This window comes from Lissotriton vulgaris, chromosome 1_1 (assembly GCF_964263255.1).
Source record: "Lissotriton vulgaris chromosome 1_1, aLisVul1.2, whole genome shotgun sequence".
NCBI lineage: Eukaryota > Metazoa > Chordata > Amphibia > Caudata > Salamandridae > Lissotriton > Lissotriton vulgaris.
The window spans coordinates 2,144,807,552-2,144,831,826 of NC_141685.1; the positions used below are offsets into that span (position 1 = coordinate 2,144,807,552).

Here is a 24,275-nt window from a genome sequence, read left to right on the forward strand (position 1 = left end):
TGTTCTGGCGCGCTTACGTTTTGGGTTTGGTTTGCGCTGCAGAGACGATACGTCACGGTTATGCGATGCATCATGAGGCGTCTCACGGGCTACGTGATACGTCACTTAATAAAGAATATATTTTACAGCTATAGATATTAGCTTTTAAAAAACCAATGAAATTCACAGAAAAAACCATAGGTTATAGACCATATATAGTTAGGAATTTGCATTTACAAAACCTTGAAAATTCACTGAAAAAACCATAGGTTATAGACCATATATAGTTAGGGATTAGCATTTAAAAAACCTTATTTTATTTGCACAAAACCATTGAAATTCCATATATAGTTAGTTGCACTAACTATATATCGCGGACCCGCAATCCACTGCTAATGATGTCACATATTACATCATTCATGACATGGTCAGTGACATCACTGATGACATCACTGATGACATCTCAAATGACATCACTGATGACATCTCAAATGACATCACTGATGACATCACTGACATCTCATTTGACATTACTGATTACATCACTGATGATATCATTTATGTGATAATCCATCTTCAGACTCTAATATAACCTTAGATACACTCAGTGTAAACAGGCACTCACAGACTGTCACACATCCATGGAGTTACTCACACACCTAGTCAGTCATGCAAAGAATCAATCACATCTCCATTTCCTCAACTATACAGTTATACACACCTTACTTATTCAAACATATAGTAACACATATTTACTCTCTTATACAATCCTTGATACAAGTTCACAATGATTCATACAGCCACTCACACATTCACTGGCTCTTATGTTCAGTTATTTATATATGTCAACTCTCACATGGAGTGTGTTTTACATATGTACTTACTTTGACATGTAGCACTGAGATATCCATTCACTCACCAATATACTCATGCACACAGTCAACTGTCCATACAGCTGTTTCTACATGCACTTTTGAACCCATACACCTAGGGAATCAACTGCTCACACATCTATGCACAGAGTTATACACCTCCCAGCCACCCACACACATACTCAGTCTCCCATACAAATACTTGGGCAACCATTCAATAACCCATATAGTTACTGATATAGCTACTGATTTAAACATGCAGCAGTTTACAGAACAACATAAATAATGATTGCCAAATTAAGACACTTTAATCACTAACCCATACACTCAGTGAGACACATTTAATCATTCTCTCATACAGTCAGTCATGCACCTACTAAATCCTTCATCCAGACACTTATACATCCACTCATTCTTCAATATGTAAGACATATTTTAACTTTACAGAAACATACAGTCACTGGGTGTTGTCATCAGTGATGTCATCAGTGATGTCATCAGTGATGTCATTTGAGATGTCATCAGTGATGTCATCAGTGATGTCACTGACCATGTCATGAATGATGTAATATGTGACATCATTAGCAGTGGATTGCGGGTCCGCGATATATAGTTAGTGCAACTAACTATATATGGAATTTCAATGGTTTTGTGCAAATAAAATAAGGTTTTTTAAATGCTAATCCCTAACTATATATGGTCTATAACCTATGGTTTTTTCAGTGAATTTTCAAGGTTTTGTAAATGCAAATTCCTAACTATATATGGTCTATAACCTATGGTTTTTTCTGTGAATATATATATATATATATATATATATATATATATATATATATATATATATATATATATATATATATATATATATGTGTTTTCACATATAATTTGTATATATTTTCTGGTGTCCCCGCGCATGGGCGGGAATATTCAGTGCTTTGGACTTTGATGAGGATACCCCTGGAAGAGAACTAGGATTACAAGTAACTTATCCTTCAAATTTTGTCACATTATCACTGATTGCTAGATTAGGTGTTTATACATTTTTAATCTGGCAATCTTCAAATTTTAGAATACGTTTTGTTTTCTCGGACACATACGTTCTGCTTGCCCAGAAGTGTCCATATTTGGTGCTTACATTTGTCATGTGTGCGTACTTGCCAAGTACTGAGACAATATTGATGCTGATACTGAGAAAGGTGCAGTGTTGTAGGATGTATGTATGTTGTGGGCCACCTGAAGGCTTGCCTGTTCACTGTGTATATTTACACTGGCCATTTTCTTTAGTGATGAGCCTTCTAGTTTGTGCTAATTTGATGGGATCATAGTACTTCTATATTAATATTTTGTGTTGGTTTGTCTCAGTTTTTTTTATCATAATTTATTGCAGCAATGTGCTACCCCAATAGTAAAGTGAATAGTTTCTCCCACTCCATTTTCTACCCTGATGTAACCTTAGTTGTCCTTCCATCGTCTACAGCGCGGTTGGTTTCAAATAGTTTAAAAAATGTTAACATAGAAATTGTGGCATTTTTTCCAGTTTGTCTTGTACCCACTTTTACTCGGATGCTCCTTAAATTCTTCCCCCCAAAAATTCTTATACATATTCCTTTCCTGTTGAAGTCACCTGCTAAGACCTTCCAGACCTCTAAGCAACATTCCTGTTGATGTTCCTTTGACAATTTCCATGTCACGCTTGCTCTCTGAATAAAATGTCCCAAAGTTCCACCAAGCAAATTTATTTTCTTCATCCAGTTGTCATCAAAGTGCCATTCCTTATCATATCACCTTCAACTCTTACCGCCCGTCTTTTTCAGTGTCTACATCCATTTTGGTATTATTGTGCTTCTACCTCTGCACTAATTAGTTGTCCCCCTCCCATTACGTTACCAGATGCACCAAGGTTACCATGTAATGACATCACCTGGAAATCACTGCAAAAAGCCTTTTATGCCCAGATAGACAAATGTATTCGTACTTGTTTGTTGAAAAAATGGTAATGGGCTTATAAATTACAGATCTTGGAGCAAATGTGCCCAAAGTAGTTCCAAAATAATAGGACCCATTCTACACTTTTAGGATGAATTCCTACTCTATAATTGCCATCTATTTGTCTGTATTTATTTAAATATAATTTTCATGGATATCATAAACTTGAAATGGCTTTGACCCTGCTGGAAATACTTAGGTTAGCCATTGTTACTTTAGAGCATTGCTGTTTAAAGTTGGCTGCGGCTGTTCTACTTAAATAGAACACTATGTACTCATTTCTGAACCATCATATATGATGCACTCCTAGGCTCCCGGCTGTTTTCTGGGAACCTCTGTCGTTCGGTTCGGTTCCTACGGCGCTTGCCAACTGTACCAAATGAATGAGGTCTTGGGACAGCAGCCAGCCCTGTATATCCATTCTACGTGTGTTAACATATTTCCACAGGGCTAGAATCATAGTAACTAATGACTGTGAACAGATGTGACTAAGGATCCTCTTGGTCAAGTATGAGGCTTTTTTTTTATCTAATCACTACACTGCCAAATTAAGACTTTCATACATACAGAGAATTACCGTTCTTTCCTGGCAAAGCCCACCGTACCTCTTAGCAAGGCAGGCTAGAATGTGAAACATGTTGTTTGTCATCCGGGATTAAATTAGTTCCCCCTCTTCCACACTGCCCAGCCCTAACAGTACCATACGGGGACGTGAATAAAGTTTGCCTAGTCCAGTATAAGGTATTTCTAACCATTCTTTCTCTGCTGAAAGGTGCAGGTGTTGGAAAATATCTTCCCCCTTCACCAACTTTGTTGGTAACCCCACCACACCACCACATCATCGGTCACCATTGTTAACACTCTGTGGTCATATTTTCTGCATGGTACCCAGGGTATGAGTTTAATTGGGGGAAGTGCCCTAGTGATCAACTCTCCTTTGCCGTTTGTACTTAAGACCTGCCTGAATCTCTTGCAAGGTTATTTGTATAAATGGGGCTCCCCGCTTTAGAATCTGAGAAGTCTAAAAATATGACAGTGTTCATATTTAGATACTTTTTTATTGTATAGCATACACCTAGCACAACATAGAGCATAAACGTGAGAATGTGTTATGGTAAATAATGATAATTAAAGCACAAGTGATAAATAAAATATGAACAAAAAATCTATCCTTTACTAGGAGTTATTAAAACACTGGAATGTTGACCGCTCCATTGAAGACAGTAGGGGAGCAGCAATTCATAAACACGGATATGAGCAAGCTTCTGTAAATTTTCAAATGTCCTAATCTAATTTCTATAAATCTTCCACTACCCTGCCTCTCCACATGCTTTGTGAATTTCGCGGAGGAATGCGAAAGTGAGAGGCTGTAGTTGGGGTGTACAGATTGAGCCTTCCTCCCATTCCCCTGTCCTTGGAGCCTCAGAAGGCAGTGGGGAGGATTTTACGTACCTTCTGTCTACCCTTGGCTCTGCTAAATAAATAAAAAGGGTTAGGTAGAGCCCAAGATGACTCTGGGGCTGACCGCTGGCCACTGCCAAAACGTATGATGGTCCGCTAAGATACTGAAATCAGGATTATTATCCATTTTCATGTTAGTACCATAAATCCATTCAATTGGGTAAACATTTCTATAGAAATTTACCATGCAATTAACACATTTATATCACTAATTAAAATCAATTATGACTAAGGATTTTAAAAATGTAAATACTTGAATACAAACATTTACATTGTCCAGAAAATACATCAGTGTCAGTACAACTAAAATTAAATTAACATTTCTCGATGAAAACGTCAGACCTGTGTATTTCAACTGAAGGTTTACCAGTCCTGAACAAGGAAACATTTGACTCCGGTATTTTCTTGGGCTGCCACAAAATGAATAACCAGCGTGTTTATTATTATTTTTATATTACAACCATCTGTCTCCAAGTGTATACAAAACTGAGCATGACCAAAGCAGGCACATCTACAGGTATAGGTCTTGTAATTCATGCAAGAGCCATCTCCTAGGTGAAGCTCATAGCTCCTTTCTGTTATTACATGCCTAAGCCAAGATTTCATTGCTGCTCTGTCGCCGTGTTCCATTACCACCATTACCACATGCTTTGTCAATCGGAGTACTTCCATAGAAACAGACAGATGCTTTGAATAAGCAAACTTCAGTTTAACATCTTTATATATGTCTGCCACGTTTACGTTATTAGTAACCCTGTACGAAGCACTACGCTAGCGGAGTTTGCGAAGTCTGCGCAACTTCGCAAGCTGCACGTAGCACAGTGCGAACACGCATAGTGCAGCGTAGCGTAGGGCAGCGCTCATTTTTTGCTTGTTCGCAGTCCTGAACGTCATGTTCGCGAGCAAGCAAAATGACATCCCGGCGAGATTCTCAACGCGGGAAGGTAAGGTTTCTCATTGTGAGTGGTTGCGCATGCTCGCGACAGCTCTCAATGAGAAACTACCAGTTTGCTGCAGCTCGAGTAATAATCTACTCGAGCAGCAGAAAACTACAGCTCGCACTGTGCAAGATGCCGTTTTCAATGATTGCACAGTGCCGGATGCTTGTCCGCACTGTCCAATCATTGAAAACACATCTTGCACAGTGCGAACATGCTACTACGCCGCTCGCGTAGTGCTACGTGAAGTTCGCGTAGTGCGAAGTGCACTTCGCGTAGCTTCGCCTAGCGCTACTTCGCGAACTACGTCCACCCTTAGTTATTAGCATGTTATCTGTGCCTTGATCAAGCAGTACAAATATAGTATCAACTGAGCATGGCCTATATTTTGTATTCCCGGGAAACCTTATTGAAGGTGAATAGCCCAAACAGGTGAGATTTTTTGTCTTTTCAGTTCCTCATATAGGTTCCAGATACAAGATATGACTTTTTATGATTTGGTTAAGAAATTAGGGTTTTGTTTTTTACCTGTTTAAAGCGTTAGAAGTAGATTTTTGGGGCATCTACCCTTTTAAGAGCTAATTAAAACTTGAAAAAATTGATACTGAACAAACTTGATGTTTGCCTTAACTAATTGATACTGGACATGAGACAAATTATTTGTTATTGGTAATACTAAGTATTGATAGCTTGTAATCACTTTCAAAATACCTTCATGTCTTGAAAAGTACATCAAGATAAAGAAGTGGCTAACAGATGTAAACAACAAACGAGATCGCCAAAAAAGGGGCCACCAGTAATTGTTAGTCAAAACCCATTATGGATTCCCATCAATAACTTGTATGGATCAATGTTTTCATTTGGTAATCCTGCCAGGGTATTCTGTCTCTCGAGATCAACGCTACACAAATGTGAACACTGATCCCTCCTCTCGGTAATGGATATAGAGAGCGGACTGACGCTGGATACGGTGGCCACCATCTTGAGATGGTTAAATAGACGCAAATGATCGTGGGGACGGTGAAAAATGCACTGCAGTGAACTAATGGGGGTTAAGTGGCAACCACCAAGTAGGGGTGAGACGGAAATGAGAAATGAACGCAAGATGGGGTATTGAAGAGCCTCCAAAAAAAAGTGGGTCCAAGGGAATGGAAACTGAACAAGATGGAGATAAAAAATAAAAAATGTGTGCCCAATACAAAGAATCTGACGCAACTCGGGGGAGAAAAAATGAATAAACAATTATAAAAAATTGGGAATGGTCATGTCGAATGCCGAAAGCCAAGAGGTGCACAAAGAGTGTGACATAATGATATATGAAAAAAATAGAAAAGAATAGTGAGCAGGTAGATGTTACACAAAAATAAGCCTCTCCCATAATGATAATAAGAATGTGAATCCAATAATGATTATGTGATGACCAGACAATGTCAATCCCCCAAAAAATAAAGAACTGCATGTACAAGTAACAAAGCATATTAAGCACACATATTCCTTGAAGTTACACAGTCCTTATGGTCATAAGGTGTTACATCATATGAAGAGTCCAAAGCTCAAGAGATCACAAACCAATGATCATTGTCATATTATGTTACAAGCATTACAGGAAACGTATCATGTCAAGACGATAATTGAGACCTATCGGGTGCATTGTCCCCAAAATCTGAATCCAATAGACCACTCTCTGGAGTAACAATCTATTCATATCTAGACTTGGTCTAGATATTATTTGTTCAACAATTTGTACTCTCAATTGGGATCCCAGTGTGTCGCCAAACTTGATGTGGTACTTTTGGTACGTATTCGGCTTTTATGTTCAGTAATACGAACTTTAAGCTTACATGAAGTCTTACCACCCTCCTGATCCTTCTGGATCTGACAGCGGCCTTCGATACCCTCTCTCCCTCAGTGCTGACAGCTCGGCTGAGGGAGGTCGGGGTTCAGCGTTCAGCCTTAGACCTACTCACTTCTTTCCTCAGTCATCGAGTGCAAAGAGTGAAGTTGGGGGAATATCTATCTCCATCCCTGCCTGTGCAATGTGGGGTCCCTCAGGGGTCGGCCCTTAGTCCGACCCTATTTAACATCTACGTGACCCCACTTGCCAGGCTTATTAGATCTTATGGGATGGAGATAGTATCCTATGCGGATGACACCCAGATCCTCGTCTCTCTCTCCCAGTCAGGTGCCCCGACTGCCTCCAACTTTAGATCTTGCTAGGAGGCAGTCGGACAATGGATGATTCACAATTCATTGAAACTGAATTGAGAGAAGACGGAGGTGATGGTGTTTGGTGGAAAAGATGACGTATGGTCATCTTCTTGGTGGCCAGACTCATTAGGAGCCTGCCCCACCCCTACCTCTTCCGCGAAAAACCTTGGGGTCATGATCGATCCTGCCCTCAACCTAGGCAAACAGGTTAGTAGAACCATCTCCACCTGCTGGGGCATCATCCACATCCTGAAGAAGATAAGGCATTATCTACCACTGCAGGCAAGAAAACTTGCAGTTGCCCTCATTGGTTCGCGTCTGGACTACTGCAATGCGCTGTACACTGGACTGAATAAAAGTCTACTGCAGCGCTTGCAGGTAGTCCAGAACGCCGCAGCCAGGTTTGTGCTAGACCTCCCCAAACGTGCCTCAGCTACAGCGGCCAGAAAGCTTTTACACTGGCTCCCTGTTGAGGACCGTATCCGTTTCAAGACCCTATGCATGACCTACAGGGCTCTTGCAAAAAATAGTTCCACGGGTGTAGGATCTATTCTGTCCCGTTACACTCCTTCTAGGGACTTAAGTTCCTCTAGTAGACTTCTCCTGTCAGTCCCTCACTCTAGAAGAGCTAAATGGGGTGGCAGGGCTTTTTCCACCCAAGTGGTGGAATGCCCTCCCACTGGAACTAAGATCCCTACCCACTCTTCAGGCATTCAGAAGTGCTCTGAAGACACATCTTTGTGCAGGCTTACTTGTAATGGTGTCAGGCTCATATATTTTGATATGCATTGTTAGGCGCCTTGATGCCTTCGGGTTATTGTCTGCGCGATATAAATTTTATTCAATCAATCAATCAATCAATGTAAGCTTTGCCGCAAGGACACTTGATGCAATAAATAACATTGACCGAATTACAATCCGTGGAGTGCTTAAGATGAGATTTTTTACCAGATGTGCGGTGTGTTAGAATGTTACCAACAGTCACGTTATTGCAGTGTGTACAATTATTGCATCGTTTGGTGCCTCTAAAGAGCTGAATTTGCTCAGTTTTCTTTGGTCTAGCCAATAATGTACGCAAGTTATTCCCTTTGGTATAGGCAAACAAAGGTCTGTATTTGAATATTCCATGAAAATCTTCCTCTGTCTGTAGTAGATCCCAACGTTTCACAATAATCTTTTTGACAGCCAATGAAACAGTAGAGTATTTAAAGACATAAACCATACGCTTGCTAGACTCTCTCTCAGATGGCTGTAATAAATCTACACGAGATTGCAACAATGATTTACGCAAACACTCTTGTACCGTGTGTTCAGGGTAACCCTGAGTTAGGAATTTCTGAGAGTATTCCTGCATCTTGGTCTGGCAAACAAGAGGGTCAGAACAAATCCTACGTATTCTGATAAATTGAGAATATGGTAGGTTCTTGATTAAACCCCTCGGGTGGAAACTGGAATGTAAGAGGGTACTTTTGCGGTCAGTTGGTTTGGAGTATACTGCTGTATGAAATTTATTCTGGTTCGTCTTTTGAACCTGAACATCCAAATAGTGGATAGAATCAGTCTGTATGTTGTAAGTCAAGCGTACTTGCGGGTTCAGATAATTCAAGGTATTGATCATGTCAGTCAGTCTGCTCAGTACCCTGCCATAACAGAAAAATATCATCGATGTACCTGCAGTAAAGGAGAATTTTTTCCCACCATGTTTGATTGGTAATATTTTCAAACTCATATTGCGACATATAGATATTAGCATACGCCGGGGCCCCAGAAAAGCCCATTGAGGTACCTGTTAATTGAATGTAAAACTGTTTCTTTCATTGGAAGGAACTGTTATGCAAACAAAATTTGAGAAGTTGAAGAATGAATATTTTCTCCATGTCAATACTGTCAGTCTGCAATAATGCCCATTCAACCGCCTCCAAACCTACTGCGTGGGGGATCGAGGTGTAGAGGGCTGTCACATCTATGGTACATAGCAAGATTGACGCCTCGGGGTCAATGTCTAGCATAGTCAATTTTTGTAAAAAATGTGTTGTCCTTCAAGTAGGTCCTCCAATTCTGCACAAAGAGTTGTAAATGAAAATCCTTATACTGGGTGTCCATAACTGCAAGGGCACCACCTTTGTCAGCTGGTTGCATGGTTAAACTAGAGTCATTAGCTAGTGCAGTGATCATATTACGTTCATGCTTCTCAAGATTGTCATGTTTTTTTTAAGTGGAAACATAATTTTTGAATGTCATTGTGCACCAACGTCTCAAATGTGTCCAACGTTTTATGAGAAACCGGTGGAATGAACGTGCTTTTCGATTTAAAAGGACGTACAGGTGGCTCAAGGCCTTGAGGTTCAGGTGGAACCACATTAGTGAAAAAGTGACGCAACCTAAGTACCCGCATGAATTTGAATGTCTCAGCCTGAACCTGCAAAGGAGTAGTGGTACTGGTAGGTACAAAAGACATCCCGCAATTTAAAATCGCAAGTTGTTGTGGGTCTAGTTGTTTTGAGGAAATGTTCATCACTAGATTACGGTCTTGCCGCTGCGCAACGACCGTCCGCCTTTTTCTTTCTCCTCGCCTGGTTTTTCTAGTAGTGATGTTGTGCCTGTGGTTTGACTGGTCGATGGTCCGTCTAAATCTGGTGAGTTTATGAACCCACGTTTCGTGTTTATTAGCCTTAATATCTACAGTACATTTGCCTGACAGGCTCGTTATATTTATATATTTCAGCATCCCCTAGAGGCTATTTTCCAGCTTTGGAGATTCTACAGCTTTACTGGCAGTGCGTTATAGTTTGTAGGTGGGTGCATCATTTAACCTCTGTGCACCATGATTTATCAACATTTACCTATAGCTCTTATAGTTAGTGTTTTTTCGTTTCAGAACCCCGTTTTTCAGTAATGCCAGGTATTTTTCATGTCACACGATCATGGTTCTGATCACCCTAAGCTTTGCACTTCCTGTCATCACCTGTTATCACATTGTTGGCAATTTCATAATGTGTTTAATTTATTGGTATCACCGTTATCACACTTTTTGCACCAGTGGGTTTTTCTTGGGAACTGTCGGTTTTTCTCGTTTCCTCCTTGCTTTTGACCAGTCTTTTCCTTGTGGGATCACACCAAGTCCAGCGGCATTGTCTTTTTCACTTTTCCTTCTGTGAGTGTCTGCTGCAATAGCGCAGCTCCATCAGTTAAACACGTATTATCTTTTTCTTTACAGATTGGCCCCTGAGGAAGGGACACTTCTGTCCCGAAATGCATCGGGCCGCAACAAGAATTCTTGTTAACACCTTGGCTGCTAGAGGTTTTCCTCCCCGGTGCTGGGCTATCTGTAAACCCATTGTTCATGACGAGCTGAGCTCGTCATCAGCACAGCTCAACCGTGCCTCATGACGAGCTGAGCTCGTCATCAGCATAGCTCAACCGTGCCTCATGACGAGCTGAGCTCGTCATGAGCATCGAAGGGGTTAATATGTGATTGTATTTACACACATGTATTATATTGAAGTCATATTCTTATGACACTAAAGGTTTTTTTGAATGTACATGTAAAAATGTTAGCTATGTACCAAATTACTTGCGTTCTGTTTGCTAACAATTGCCTGTAAAGATATACATTTACAAGTACAACTTTGTTTACGTTTTCTATCTTTGATACACCAAGTTTATTTTGTCTAGGTATCACGAGGGTCCATTGGTGACCATATTGCACAGTCCACAGTGTTGCTACAGTGACCGGTAGCATTCATAAAACTTTGTTTAGGAAGCCAGCCAATAGAGGAGAGGCGGGTTCAAGCCCCCATACTCAAAATCATTAAATCTCCTCCCGGAGACTGCGCAAGCGCAGCCTTCGGTCCTCGACCTAAAACGGCTCATGCATACCCACAACCACTACAATGCAGAAAAAAAACATAAGTAGGAAACCTTGCTATTTACATCGCCAGTACCTCTAACTTTCACCAATGCGAGACCTATTGAATTGCAAATGCTTGTTGTTTTTACAGTTGCAAGATGGACACCATTTTGTGAAACATCATGTTGGCCACCTTGGAGCGGAACAATGGTGATACATTATGAACTTTAGAATTCAAAGATAGCCACCCAGTGCAATGCTTATGGGTTGCCATCATGGAAAGATATTTTTGCTCCAAAATGGGGAATACCTTGCTTCTAAATGTGGCATCAATGTTGGAACTTTTAAACAATGATACACTATGTACAATACCATGGTAAGATGGCTTTTTCCTGGTATGTTCCATTTTGTTTCTGAATTGCAAGCATATGCCCATCATTTTTAGGAGTCGATGTGTTTTTCTTGGACAACAAAACTTTGAACAGATCTTTTTCTGGGGATTTCAGTATAGCCTTCGCAATCACACAATCGCAAACAATTCTCTTTTTTATGTTTAATTGTGCTTCTTGATAACACTAAAGATGGCGTAGGGGTAGGTGGGTATGCTGTATGTGCTTGTTCATAAATGAACTCCAAAAGAAGAGATCATATACAGACATATAATTGAACAGAAAAGTGACTTAGCAAGTTCATGAGCAGAGCAAATCTCTACAGGAGGTTCTTTGCACGAAGCAGTATGAAATACACCATTGACACGAGTATATGCGCTAAAGTGTATTTTTCTTTTATGCTTCAGCTTTACAGGAAGCATGCGAAGAACAGGGTGGACTCTATGGTCAGCTCACTAACCTTTTGCCTATGCGTGTGGCATCGTATATGATTATGCCATACACGCTTCCTGTGGAATCTGCATATTCTGTTGCCTTAAGGTGAGACTTTTCCCAATGAAGTGCCACTTCTGTGTGCAAGTTATATACTGCTTTACCATTGTGCTTCCTTTACGCTAACATAAAACACACTTTTAAAAAGATTTTCTACCCTCTTAAAACTCAATTTAGTAGTTAACTAATAATTTCTTTTAATTTGCATGCACTTCCTCTCATGATAAATTCAATTTTCTCTTGTGGATGTGTCAGCCAAAATTTCAGCCGGAGCATGTTGCCTATGAACTCGTGGAACACCATTTTGGAGCATAGTAGTTTCAGCCTCATACTCATGTGCACAATAACGGCCCATTTATGGATTGTAGGTGTTTTAAAGTAAAACACAGCTAAGTGTACGTTAGTTCCTTACCTGTAAATGGCATTCACCTTACAGTGGTTCCTGGTTGATGCCTGCCTTATAGCTTAGGCCCTCATTACAAGTAGTCTCTTAATTCCACTGAGGCTGGTAGGAGCATTTAACTAACCACATCGGAAATTGGAGATTCCACAGATGTTTTTATTTTCAAACTGATATCTGCTGATTGTAGACTGAATGCCTGGGGGGAAACTAAGGAATTCCTAATTTCTTAGGGGACCCTCTGTGAGAAAGTGGCTCTATATATACTGGACCAAAGTAAGGTACAGTGTGTATTGGGACCACAAACCCCAGAGGTATAACCGAGGTTAAAGTCAGGTCTGACCTTACACTCAAAAGTGGTAGCTTGGTCGAGTAGTAGGTCAGTACCAGAGGACAATGTAAAGCGTTTGTCAGTCGGCAAAAGGTTTCACGCACTCAAGGACTGAACTCCAGGCCAATTGTTTTTATATCCAAAGATATAGTTGTTTTGTTTTTAGAACCAACAGGTATCAAAATTTACTTTTCTCAATTATGAGTGATCTCAGGTAACTACTTTGCAGAAAGAAAATAACTTTGTGAACACAACAGGTACAGGGGTTCCAGTAGGCAACACACTTCTAAACACAATTTAACATTGAGCTCAATGGGTTTTTCTACAAAAATGCAGTTGATCACTTTGCAGATTACTTTTGTAATTCCAGGACTGGATCCTAGATTCAGTCCTGAGGTCTAAGCTGAAAACAGTTTAGTAAAAACGTTTTGGTTATTGCAATGATTAGAAACTTTTCAGTGAAAATCTAGCAATGTTATCCAATGGGAGAAAATTCAGGTTACAGGTAAAGTACGTTCTTGTTACTTTTGTAATCCAGTACTGGGCTCCTAGGTCCAACACTGGGATCTCTACTTAAGACAGGTAAGTAATTACGTTTCAGTAGTTGGTACGATTTCTAAGGAATATTTCAAGTTTTCAAAAGTAGACAAGAAATTTCACAGAAAAGCAGACAATGGATTCCTATGGAGAAAATTCAGGTTACTAGTAAACCCGGTTAGGATTACTTTTGTGGTTCAGTACTGGGTTACAAGGTACAGTACTGGCTTCTCTCGTGATCACAGGTGAGTACTTCGGAATTCGGTATTCGGCTGATTTTATAGGAATATTTTAGAGTTTCAAAACTTCGCAAGATTTTTAGAGTCAAACCAGTCAGTGTTATCCTAGGGCAGGTAGTGATTTCTCGGTTTCCAGGTAAGTACTCGACTAGTGAAGTTAAGGTTCTGGCATAGACTCCGGGGCCACCCAGGGTCAGGTAGGTACAGTTGGTACACCCTCAGAGGCACAGGGGCAGCCGGGTGCAGAGGTAGTTAGGCCCAATGTTATCCAATGGAGGGGAGGGGGCCTTCGGTTGGTGGCTGCAAGCAAGCAGGCCACGCGGCTGTGGGAGCTGAGCTCCTGGTCACTTACTCGGGGCAAGTGGGGAAGTAGAGTAGGGTAGTAGATGCACTTCCAGCGGCACTCGGGCGGCTGGGTGCAGGGTGCATTTGAGCTGTCGGGCGCCCAATGTTGTTCAGTGGAAAAGGTAAAAAGGGAACAAAGGCTGCAGACTCTGGGACGGAGATTCTTCAGGTGCCACTACCACTTTGAGAGGCAACTTGGGATCTTGGAGAAGGAGGGCACAGTCAGCCATGGTACGCCAGGTGCAGGGGTGTCTATGGGTGTCGGGAATCTTACCCTCGTCTGGTTGCGGTCGGTAGGGCCCGGGTTCTGGGGCTACAGGCATCGTCTGGGTCATCGAGGAGGGTCTTTGGGCACTGGACTTCGGGTCCCTGACGCTGGGGCGACGTCCTCATGGTCTTGGATCACTCGGGCACAGGCCGAGCTTGGCGGGTGCAGAGTGGGCTGGATTCGGAGCTGGCAGCAGGGGTGTTACTATTGGAGCAGAGCCTCTGCTCATGGGAGTCCCAGTCTGTTAGAGGGTCAAGGCAGGCAGGTCCTCCAGGTTGTCCAAGGTTGCTGTGTGCAGGAGTCGCCGGGATTTAGCAGGAGCAGGTTCCAGGGTCGACAGGCCAGTAGGGCTGGGGCCAAGTCAGTGGGTGTCGTCCGGTTAGCAGCTGCACGGCGGGTCTTCTTTTCGATCTTCTTTCTTCTTTTCATATCTGGATCTGAGGAAGAAAGGTTCAGAGAGCCCCTAAATACTGAATTTAGGGGTGTTACCGGTAGGACAAGGGCAGGGACCAATAGGTCCCTGTGCTGGGGTGGGTACACCCCCTAGTCTGCTCCTCTCCTGTGGGAGGGGGCAGGAACCTAGCTGTGATTGGGCAGGGCTCCCAACCTTCAAGATGGCCAGAGCCTGGGGTCGTGCTTCACCTCCCTCTTCCACCTGAGGGGTGGTGTTGGCACAGTTGCATACCATAACTAAACAGCAGTACGCCAGGGCAGATAGCTGAATTTGGTGCTTACTTTATAAAGTTTCTCTCACTTTAGGATTGCTTTATTTCTTTGTTTTGTATCATCCAACACTTTTTTCATTTTGACTGAATTTAACTCCACATTTTTTGTGTGAGGGGAATGTTTTCTGAGGCTTTCCAGCATGTTTGGCATGTGGGACTCCATAGCAGATGTAGGAACTCTGATTTGTTCTTGAAGGATTCATGTCTTTCAAAAGCAGTGCTCTAGTTGCAAAATTGCTTTTACTGAGATGTGAAGTGGATATTTTTCTCATTACTTCAGATGACCGTGATTGGGGCGCCCGGAGTGAAACCTTAAGACCACATAAAAAGCCAAAGCCTTGGTGGCAGGATAACTTGTGGCCCTCACGGGCTGCGCACCTCCATAATTCTTTACATCCAGCTGCATGTCACAGCATGTATTTCCCCTCAGTCCTTTGCCCAGTTGAGCGAAACCGCTCCCCACCAGTTGATTTTTGGATGTGGGTTTCACATCAGCTGGGGTCTCTCCATGCAGTGATTACATCATGCCGGGGCATAGCTATCATTAGTAGTGCAATTGCAGGGGCACCAAGGACAACAGGCTTGAGGGACTCCCTGCACCCCAATTCTAATTATTTTCTACTTAACTGGGACTGAGGCCACATTTCAATGCTTGCTTTGACACCCAGTACAACCTTGTTATACCTCTGATCCCTTGGCATAAAGGGGGAAGAACTTTTTTTCTGATCGCAACGTTGTTTCAGTGGTAATCTCACTAGGGGGTGACCTAAAGTATTTGACCATCATTGACCTCAAGAGTCCATAATTTACGTCCATTATGCTTCAGTGCGGAGATACTGCCTCCCAAGTTGAGGTTCCTGACAAACCGGTGTAAATTTCTCAGTAAGAGCAGCTGTACTAGGCTGACATCAGAGAGTATTCCATATTACTCGGGGTTCCCAAGTTAGTTCCTCTGACTAGTTATTTTGAGAAATAGTCCTAATTCTACCACTCTTGCCTTAATTCAAAGTTGTAGTTTGTGATGGATTCCACTTCCCACAGGTTCTTCCTCTTATGATTATCCTTCTATGTATCAATCATACTGGTCTAGAACGCATTTCCACCTCTACTCTGTTTACCAACAATAAAAACATCTGAATATATTAGGTGCCACCTAGCCCGCTGCCTTCAATGTTTTTTCTTCCATGAAATATTAACACAGATCCAAAGTTCTCTCCATGATTCGCCAGAAACATTCTTTAGCATTTTGAGAGCAACTAGGCCAAATGTCTTCTCCAAAAACCCTGCAGGAAAGTATTTCCCAGATTCATTAGACATCTGTATGTAATGTTCAGGCCTGTGATTCTTGCGCTTTCATGCACCCCGAAAGCAATAAGCAGTGGGACGCTAAGACCCTCAAGGGATATGTCATAGCAATCTCCTTCAGGTTAGTCTCCCCTCTGGGAACAATGTCTGATCAGGTCGTCCCATAAAAAATACAAAAAAGTGCCATAGGAAGGAAAAATCATATTTCCTGAACGAACCAGTCCTGCTTTTGGGACCATTTTGAGTCTGAGCACTATTCCTGACACTGACTGTCCCTCATCCGAGAAAATCCTGCCTTTCAAAAAGATGAGACAGCTGTTTCCTGCTTCATTGCCTACCATACACAGGTCGAATCCTTCTGGCTTATTGTGCTGGACTTGTTCAAGATAGCTCCAGTATATTCTGGCTCACTCCCTAAATGTGAGCACAGTCCTGAAGGCTTTGTTACTCCTGTGGCTCCGATCTCCACACTGCACCTCCATGGGCTCTGGCACCTAGGAAAAAAGAAACCTAGTAAGACCCTGTCTCCCATTTGGAGCTTCCTTCAGCTCTAGAAGACCTAAAGACATGATTGATGATGAACCATGGACGAAACTCCTTCATAGAGCTCAAATTCTCCTAGATAGATGAATTGTATGGCTCCTCCTCCACTGCCAGGCAAAGCCAGATAAGGACTATGGCTTCACAGAAGATAACTCTGAGGATAACTAACCAACCCCACCACCCCCTTATAATACTGATCCTAATTTATACCTTGATTCACGAAATGCATGTGAACTGGGACGTCCCTTCTTCCCTTGGGGTTCTTCAGAGGAATCCTCTTCATGTACCACTGCGGTAAGAAAAGCAGCAGATGCCTTAAAATTGACTTTCTGTAGTGGTAAACTCAACATTTTCACGCAGAGCCAGCAGGCCTCATCAATGACAGAGCCTTTGCTTTCATTTAATGAGGGACATTTAGAACCTGTCATAGCAGCATGGAAGGGTTTTAATTGTCTTAATGTTTCGAATATTATTTTAAATATCTACAATTGTACGACCTGATATATTTGATGCCGTTAATGCACAACAACTGTGACAAATGTCTTTTTAAGTTAATTTCTGTTTGTCACTGAACAGTGATCTTTTTGAGACAAAAGAGAGCAAGAGAAAGGGTGTATATGAAAGAGTATTTGGATTTAATATTTGTTACAAGGGTACATGATAGATAAACAATGTTGTAAGAGAACATACAAATAAATTGATCTATAAAAATTCACTATACAACAATTGCAAAAGCTTTTCTACCTATTTACAATCTAATTTATTATCCGGTAGAAAAAGCAATCGTCGACGTTTCGGTCTCTATTCTTGCGTTTCCGAGACCATTTTCAGGACATAAAAAATCATATCTTGGGAGACCCTCAATCACGAAAATTCTGAATATGGTGGTAATGTGCGACATAGCATAAATCAAAATGATTGTATGTCTCTTAGTAGAATAACCTGTTTGAAGTCCTTATTCGCCTGACTTCATAGATGTATTGAAAAGGAATTGGGCAGATAAGATATCTAAAAAAATTGGTGAAAATCTCCTATCGTATTATTCTGGCGTTTGTAGTTACAACGTTGAGTCTATCGCAGTCAGCTCTCAACAACTGAAATTAATTTGCTGCAGCCCGTCACTTCCAAGTCGGATCCTGAACTGACTTGGAAGTGACGGGCTGCAGCAAATTAATTTCAGTTGTTGAGAGCTGACTGCAATAGACTCAACGTTGTAACTACAAACGCCAGAATAATACGATAGGAGATTTTCACCAATTTTTTTAGATATCTTATCTGCCCAATTCCTTTTCAATACATCTATGAAGTCAGGCGAATAAGGACTTCAAACAGGTTATTCTACTAAGAGACATACAATCATTTTGATTTATGCTGTGTCGCACATTACCACCATATTCAGAATTTTCGTGATTGAGTGTCTCCCAAGATATGATTTTTTATGTCCTGAGGATGGTCTCGGAAACGCAAGAATAGAGACCGAAACGTCGACGATTTCTTTTTCTACCGGATAATAAATTAAATTGTAAATAGGTAGAAAAGCTTTTGCAATTGTTGTATAGAGAATTTTTATAGATCAATTTATTTGTATGTTCTCTTACAACATTGTTTATCTATCATGTACCCTTGTAACAAATATTAAATCCAAATACTCTTTCATATACACCCTTTCTCTTGCTCTCTTTTGTCTCAAAAAGATCACTGTTCAGTGACAAACAGAAATTAACTTAAAAAGACATTTGTCACAGTTGTTGTGCATTAACGGCATCAAATATATCAGGTCGTACAATTGTAGATATTTAAAATAATATTCGAAACATTAAGACAATTAAAACCCTTGAAGGTTCAATTACCATAACATATCTATTGCCCAAACCCTCAAGGGTATATTGGGTTGCTCACTTTTGTGTACCATAGCAGCATGGAAGCATCTTTGTTCCGGCTCAGCATTCTAGAGGCAAATAGCCTAAACTCAAGTCTTTCCCAGCACCTCCAAATATTAGAAAAAAACGACTCTGTGGCCGAAAAGTCTGAATCTCTGGCACTCTGTCTTCACCACTGGTGGTCCTTTCGTTTTGGGATGTGCTCTCTGGCTTGCGCTCCGATTTTTGAAGTGGAAGTCCTCTTCCTGCTGAATAAAGGGATCACGGACCGGATGCCTCTGGATGAAGGAGGCATAAGATGTTGTCCTTTATTTCTAGAAATCCAAAAAGGATGGACGTCTAAGAACTATTCTGGATCTCTGCCTTCTAAACTTGTTTGTTCAGCAGGGCAAGATCAAGATATTGACACAATTGTCCCTAATCCAAGTCAGAGAATCAGAATTTACTTTAGTTGGGTTCAATTAGGAGAAAACCATAAAAGTATATACATATCATATTAATACACTTATCAGTAGTGATGCATGAATTTTTAAAAACAAAATAGGTTTACAAAGTAGCTTGGCTTTCAAAAATTTACATTAAAAGAATATTCAAAGAGAAGATTAAAGTGCATCGATATTCAATTATAAATTACTTCTGTGGCGAATACAACATTTTAAAAACCTAGCAAATATGTATGGCTAAAAAATCGGAATCCAGATGTTGGAGAGCCATGAGAGCAGGACGGCATTGGCATAGCCCCAATCTTTTTTAAATTGGGACTAACCAACGCTTACTAGGTTCAATGTAAATTTACAAAAAAGGGTCAAATGCAAGAGAGATTCGGGAAAAACACCATCACAGGGACATAAAGATAACAGCCTTGACCAGTCATTTACAGTTGGAAAACTAACAAGTCGATAAAAGATGTTGAACCTAAACCGGGTGAACAAAAGTCTGTCATAGCTACTTAAATTCCAGGTTAAATATGGCTGAATCACCAAGGAGGTTTGGATCAACAAAGAGTGCTGCGCCAAGATTTAATTGGCTTCTGATGCCAGACGAAGATCCACTAAGTGGCATAAACATTGATTTTTTTAACGTTTTCCTTGAAAGTAAAAGACAGTCCTTTAAGAGACATTGAGTGAGAACTAACTTCGATGATGTCCAAAGACGGTGCCATAGCAGAATTGGTTGCATCTTTATGATGTCAGTAAGATAGGGCAAACCTAATGCTAGGTGGCAACTGAAGGTTGAAGTACCCTGGGGAACAGCGAGGAGAAACCTCAAAAAGCTGTTCTCCACTTTTTGAAGGGATTCCGCCTGTACGTAGCCCCAGCTCCGTAAATGGCAGTGCTAGTACATTTTGCCTGATAGATGCGGATCATCTCCTCCGGGGGTCTTTTTCCTAGTCTCTGGGTGAAATTTACTAGGGCCATAGTTGACTTTAAAAACAGAAATTTTCTGGCCTCTATAGCTTTTCTCCAGGTACCTTTCTCGTCTATTAAAACTCCAAGATAGGGATAAGTAGGTGTATTCTCCACCCTAGAGTTGTTTATATAGATGTCTCTCCCTTTTCTAAGCTTTGGGCCAGAATTCATAGTAAAGGTTTTTTTAATATTAATTTTTAAGTCTAGGTTTGACATGAATGAGTTATATCGGTTTAGTGAGCGTTGAAGTTCAAGGGGAGTGCGGGCAATGATCACTGCGTCGTCTGTGTAAAGGAGAGCGGGTATCGGACGATTTTGGATTTGGGTTAGGGCCTGGCACCCCTCCAACATGGTTTCTTCTAGGCCATTTGTGTAGAGAGTAAAAAGGAAGGGGGCAAGGACACAACCCTGTCAAATCCAAGTCATGCTGGGCCTGAATGTGGGAGATGGGTTGGCAACCCTAAATCTCCAAGACACCATGTTATCATTTTATCTTCCAATTCTCCCTGCCCCAATCATCAGTTGATGGACTTGATATTTGGGCTGACAGCTGCAACGTGTCTTAAAAAATGCTTGTGATTGTGATGGCTTGACTGCAATGGTGAGGAGTCCATGTATTTCTAGACTTGGACAACTAGCTGGTAAAAGTGGAATCCTCTGCACTGGTCGTGAAAACCCTTCAGTGCATATTGACTTTGCTCCACAATTTAGGATTTAATATCACCGTCCAAAAGTCCCACTCCACTCCCAATACAAACGTTAATCTTCATAGGAGCTGCACTGGACAACCTTCATGAAGTAAAGACTTCAAGAAATTATGCAGAGGTTTCTGAATCACAGTGCTCCTTGTTCTGCATGTCTTACATCTTTGTGGCCTCATCCATCCTGACACTGTCGCTTACCACATGACAGATGAGGGCCAGTCAGTGGTACCTGAGAAAACGGTGGCTCCAGCATCAAGAGCACCTGGCTCGTAGGTGGATTAGTCCCTCCAACCTTGTGGTAGGTTATCCTTTCATATGCAGACTGCCTTAGTCACAGCCACCTTGGAGAGCAAGGGTGCCCATCTGGGAAACATGCCATTGCCATACTTTTATTCGTGTTGGAGAATCTGCAAGTAAATGTGCTAGGTCTATTGGTAGTTTGCCTTACCATGAAAGCATTTCTCCCTTCTATCTTGGGGAGCTCCAGTCAGGTTCTGTCAGACACCGCCACCTTTAACACCACCACCACCATCCATTATATCTGCAGACAAGGTGTTCCGAGGTCATGGACCGTGTTGTAAAATGCGATTTGCATGTTGCAGTAGACATAGCGATGGAGAATATGCCTGGTAGTAGCTCATCTTACAGTTTCCTTAACTCATCTTGCAGGTTCCCTTAATGTGAGAACACTGTTTCTTCTCCCTGTGGAAACAAAACCCAGGAGTAAAAAGAGGTGATCTCCAGAGTGGGGCTTTCATACATAGATCCTTTCTGCACAACCCAGAGCAGGAAGTATCCTTATTCATTTATTTTTGCAATGCACTTCCCTATTAATGTATTACCTAACCCTACAGGTTCAGGTGGTGTCCGGCCCTACTCTGTTTTCGCTTGCTCGGCTTCTGTCAAATCTTGCGGAAGGTGTGGGAAGATTGAGCACAGCTGATTCTGATTGACCTGGATTGGGCAAGGAGGATATGGTACATCTTTTGCAACTCAGCATTTGGGACCCTCTTCTGCTCCCACAATCGGTGGCCCTCCACCTGGATTACCAAATACCGTGGTTGTACACATGAGCTTGGTCAGTATCCGCAAAACCACTTTTTCCTTCTAGCTGAAGTTGTGGATATCATCTGTGCTGCCGGAAGACCCTCTATGAAATGCATTTCTGCAGGTCACTAAAACAAATGTGTTCGAGGATGCAAGCTGGTAGGCCTACACGCTTTTAAATCGTACCTTTCCTGACATCTTTGGATTTCCTCAGTTTCTTGCACAAGAGAGGATGCCAGTGGTTACAGTTAAATACTATTTGGCTGGCCTGTCTGCCTTCATGTGCCTTCCTAAGCAGTCATCTTTTTTTCCGGCCACCACTGGAGGCATATACACCTATAGGTCTACCTAATTAGCTCCCACTCCATTCATTGTTGCTTAATGGAATTTGGATCTTGTCGTGACTTGCCTAATGGTATTCGACCTGATGTACATGTGCTAGTTTGTCGTTTTACTCGACACAGTATTGTTTGTGGCTGTAACTTCAGCTGGCATGGGGGTAGAACTTAAGTCTTTCTCAGTTTGCTCAATCAAGTGGGGGGAGGAGGAGCAGTTGCAGAGACTGTATCCCAAGTGTTTATGGTCTTATTACATCGACCACACTCAACAGAACAAAGTAGATGATCGGCTCTTTGTGGGTTTCTCCAGACAGAACAGAAGCTGTGCTCATTCCACTATTGCCATGCCTACTTCTACGACTCTCACCAGAAGTGTTCTGGTGGCTGACATCTGTCAGGTTGCCTTGTGGCAATCCTTGCATACTTTAGCTGAACATTACTGCCTCAAAGTCAACGCTCACAGGGTTGCACGACTTTTTTTTTTGTTAACTGGCACAACTACGTCCCACTTCCAGAGGAGGTATTTCTTTGTGCCATAGGGTGCGAAACCTGCGGGAATATAAGTCAATATAAAAGTTATTTACCTTTAGTAACTATTTTTGTTTGATGCGTCGTTATGCAGATTCTTCACTGCTCTTCGTCCCCTGATGAATTAGTGCCATACAAAATAATAAGATCCCAAGGTATGCAAATATGTTAAAAGCGATTGTTTGCAGTCATTGATGCTTTCTTGGTTCCTTTACACACCTCCATGGTGCATGGAAAAACTATCAGGAAGTGACGCAGCTTGCTGGTTGGTGCCTAATATACTTCAGTGTCATGTCAGGCTGGTGGATATGCGGCTGAAGCTACATTGCACCACCTAGTGGCGCTGGAGAGCTATTGGTGGAGAAATGTTTCCTGAGCTAGTCTGACACCTGGAAGGATAGTCATAAGGTAAGTAATCTTCTGGAATATTATGTATCCACTGGAAATATTGTTACCGACGGTAAGTGCATTTTCTTTAGCATGAGTAGTCACTTTTCAAATTTAGGCTGTAAATATAATTTCAAGTTTAATGTTGGAGTGAATACCAAGGTAGCAATTGCCTCATTCTCTTCTATGTTGTTGTGGAAATCAGGAATCTGGAACGATGATGCAAGAGCGCTTTCATTTATTAGGGTGAAGTAGCAGATCTGTTTAACTTTTTTGAGGCTAATATTACTGTATTGCTTTCTGTCCCTATAAGGCATCTAGATGAGTGTGCTTCAGTGATTCAGGTTATAAGAAGACTAGTCCAACATCTGCTCTTTGTTTTTATGTTTTAGATCACCTGTAATGCCTGCTTTTTTCAATGCAGTGCTAAACGCATTTTAGATTTGTTGGGGTTTTCTGGAGGAGTTAAGCTTCCCACTGTGCATTGGGGTAATTCACCCCCAGTATGTCCACAGTGTGGTAGAGGACATTGGCACCAATTGACAGGTTAATGGGCCAGATTGCAACAGCAGGCGGTTTCTAAGCTGCTTTAGTACTAGATGCTGCAAGAAGTCCAGTGGTCGGGTTTCTCAGTATGCAATATAGCATGACCAGCATTTCTGAGCTTAGAGTCACTACTTTTGGGGTATTTGTTCATGCTAATACAAGCTACAATATGTATAATGAGCTTAACTTGGTTCGGTCTTTTTGTCTACTGTTCATATTAAGGTGCATTTATGTGCATTTAGGCCTAAGCTCCAAAGCAATAGAGCACTGTACAGAAGTGATAAGTATTAAGAAAATGGCCTTAGACCACACATCCTATCCACCTGGTTATTTTACCTTTTTTTGGCCAGTCTGAGGGATAGGCAGCTATCTACTACCCATCAGAGACTCAAAACTAGATTTTTCACCGTAAACCACTGTAGGAAATCCTTTGATCTAGTTATCTTTTGTAAAGAAAGGCTTTTCTTTTGAATTTGGGCAGTTTTTCCACTGTGTTCTGTAACCCAGCAACATCAGTGATGGCTGAGAAGAATATCGTATGGATCAGTGACTTCAGTTGAATTTAGTA

The 24,275-nt window shown here is 41.5% G+C and overlaps 1 protein-coding gene across 1 annotated transcript in view; it reads left to right on the forward strand.

Annotated features, from left to right (window-relative positions):
- The window catches only part of LOC147751738 (patatin-like phospholipase domain-containing protein 2), a 223,660-nt gene that overhangs the window by 160,433 nt on the left and 38,952 nt on the right, over nucleotides 1-24,275 (forward strand). The window contains exon 7 of the mRNA XM_086934023.1: nucleotides 12,091-12,223. Within this exon, the coding sequence (XP_086790149.1) occupies nucleotides 12,091-12,223 (133 nt within the window). The remainder of the gene's footprint in view (nucleotides 1-12,090; nucleotides 12,224-24,275) is intronic.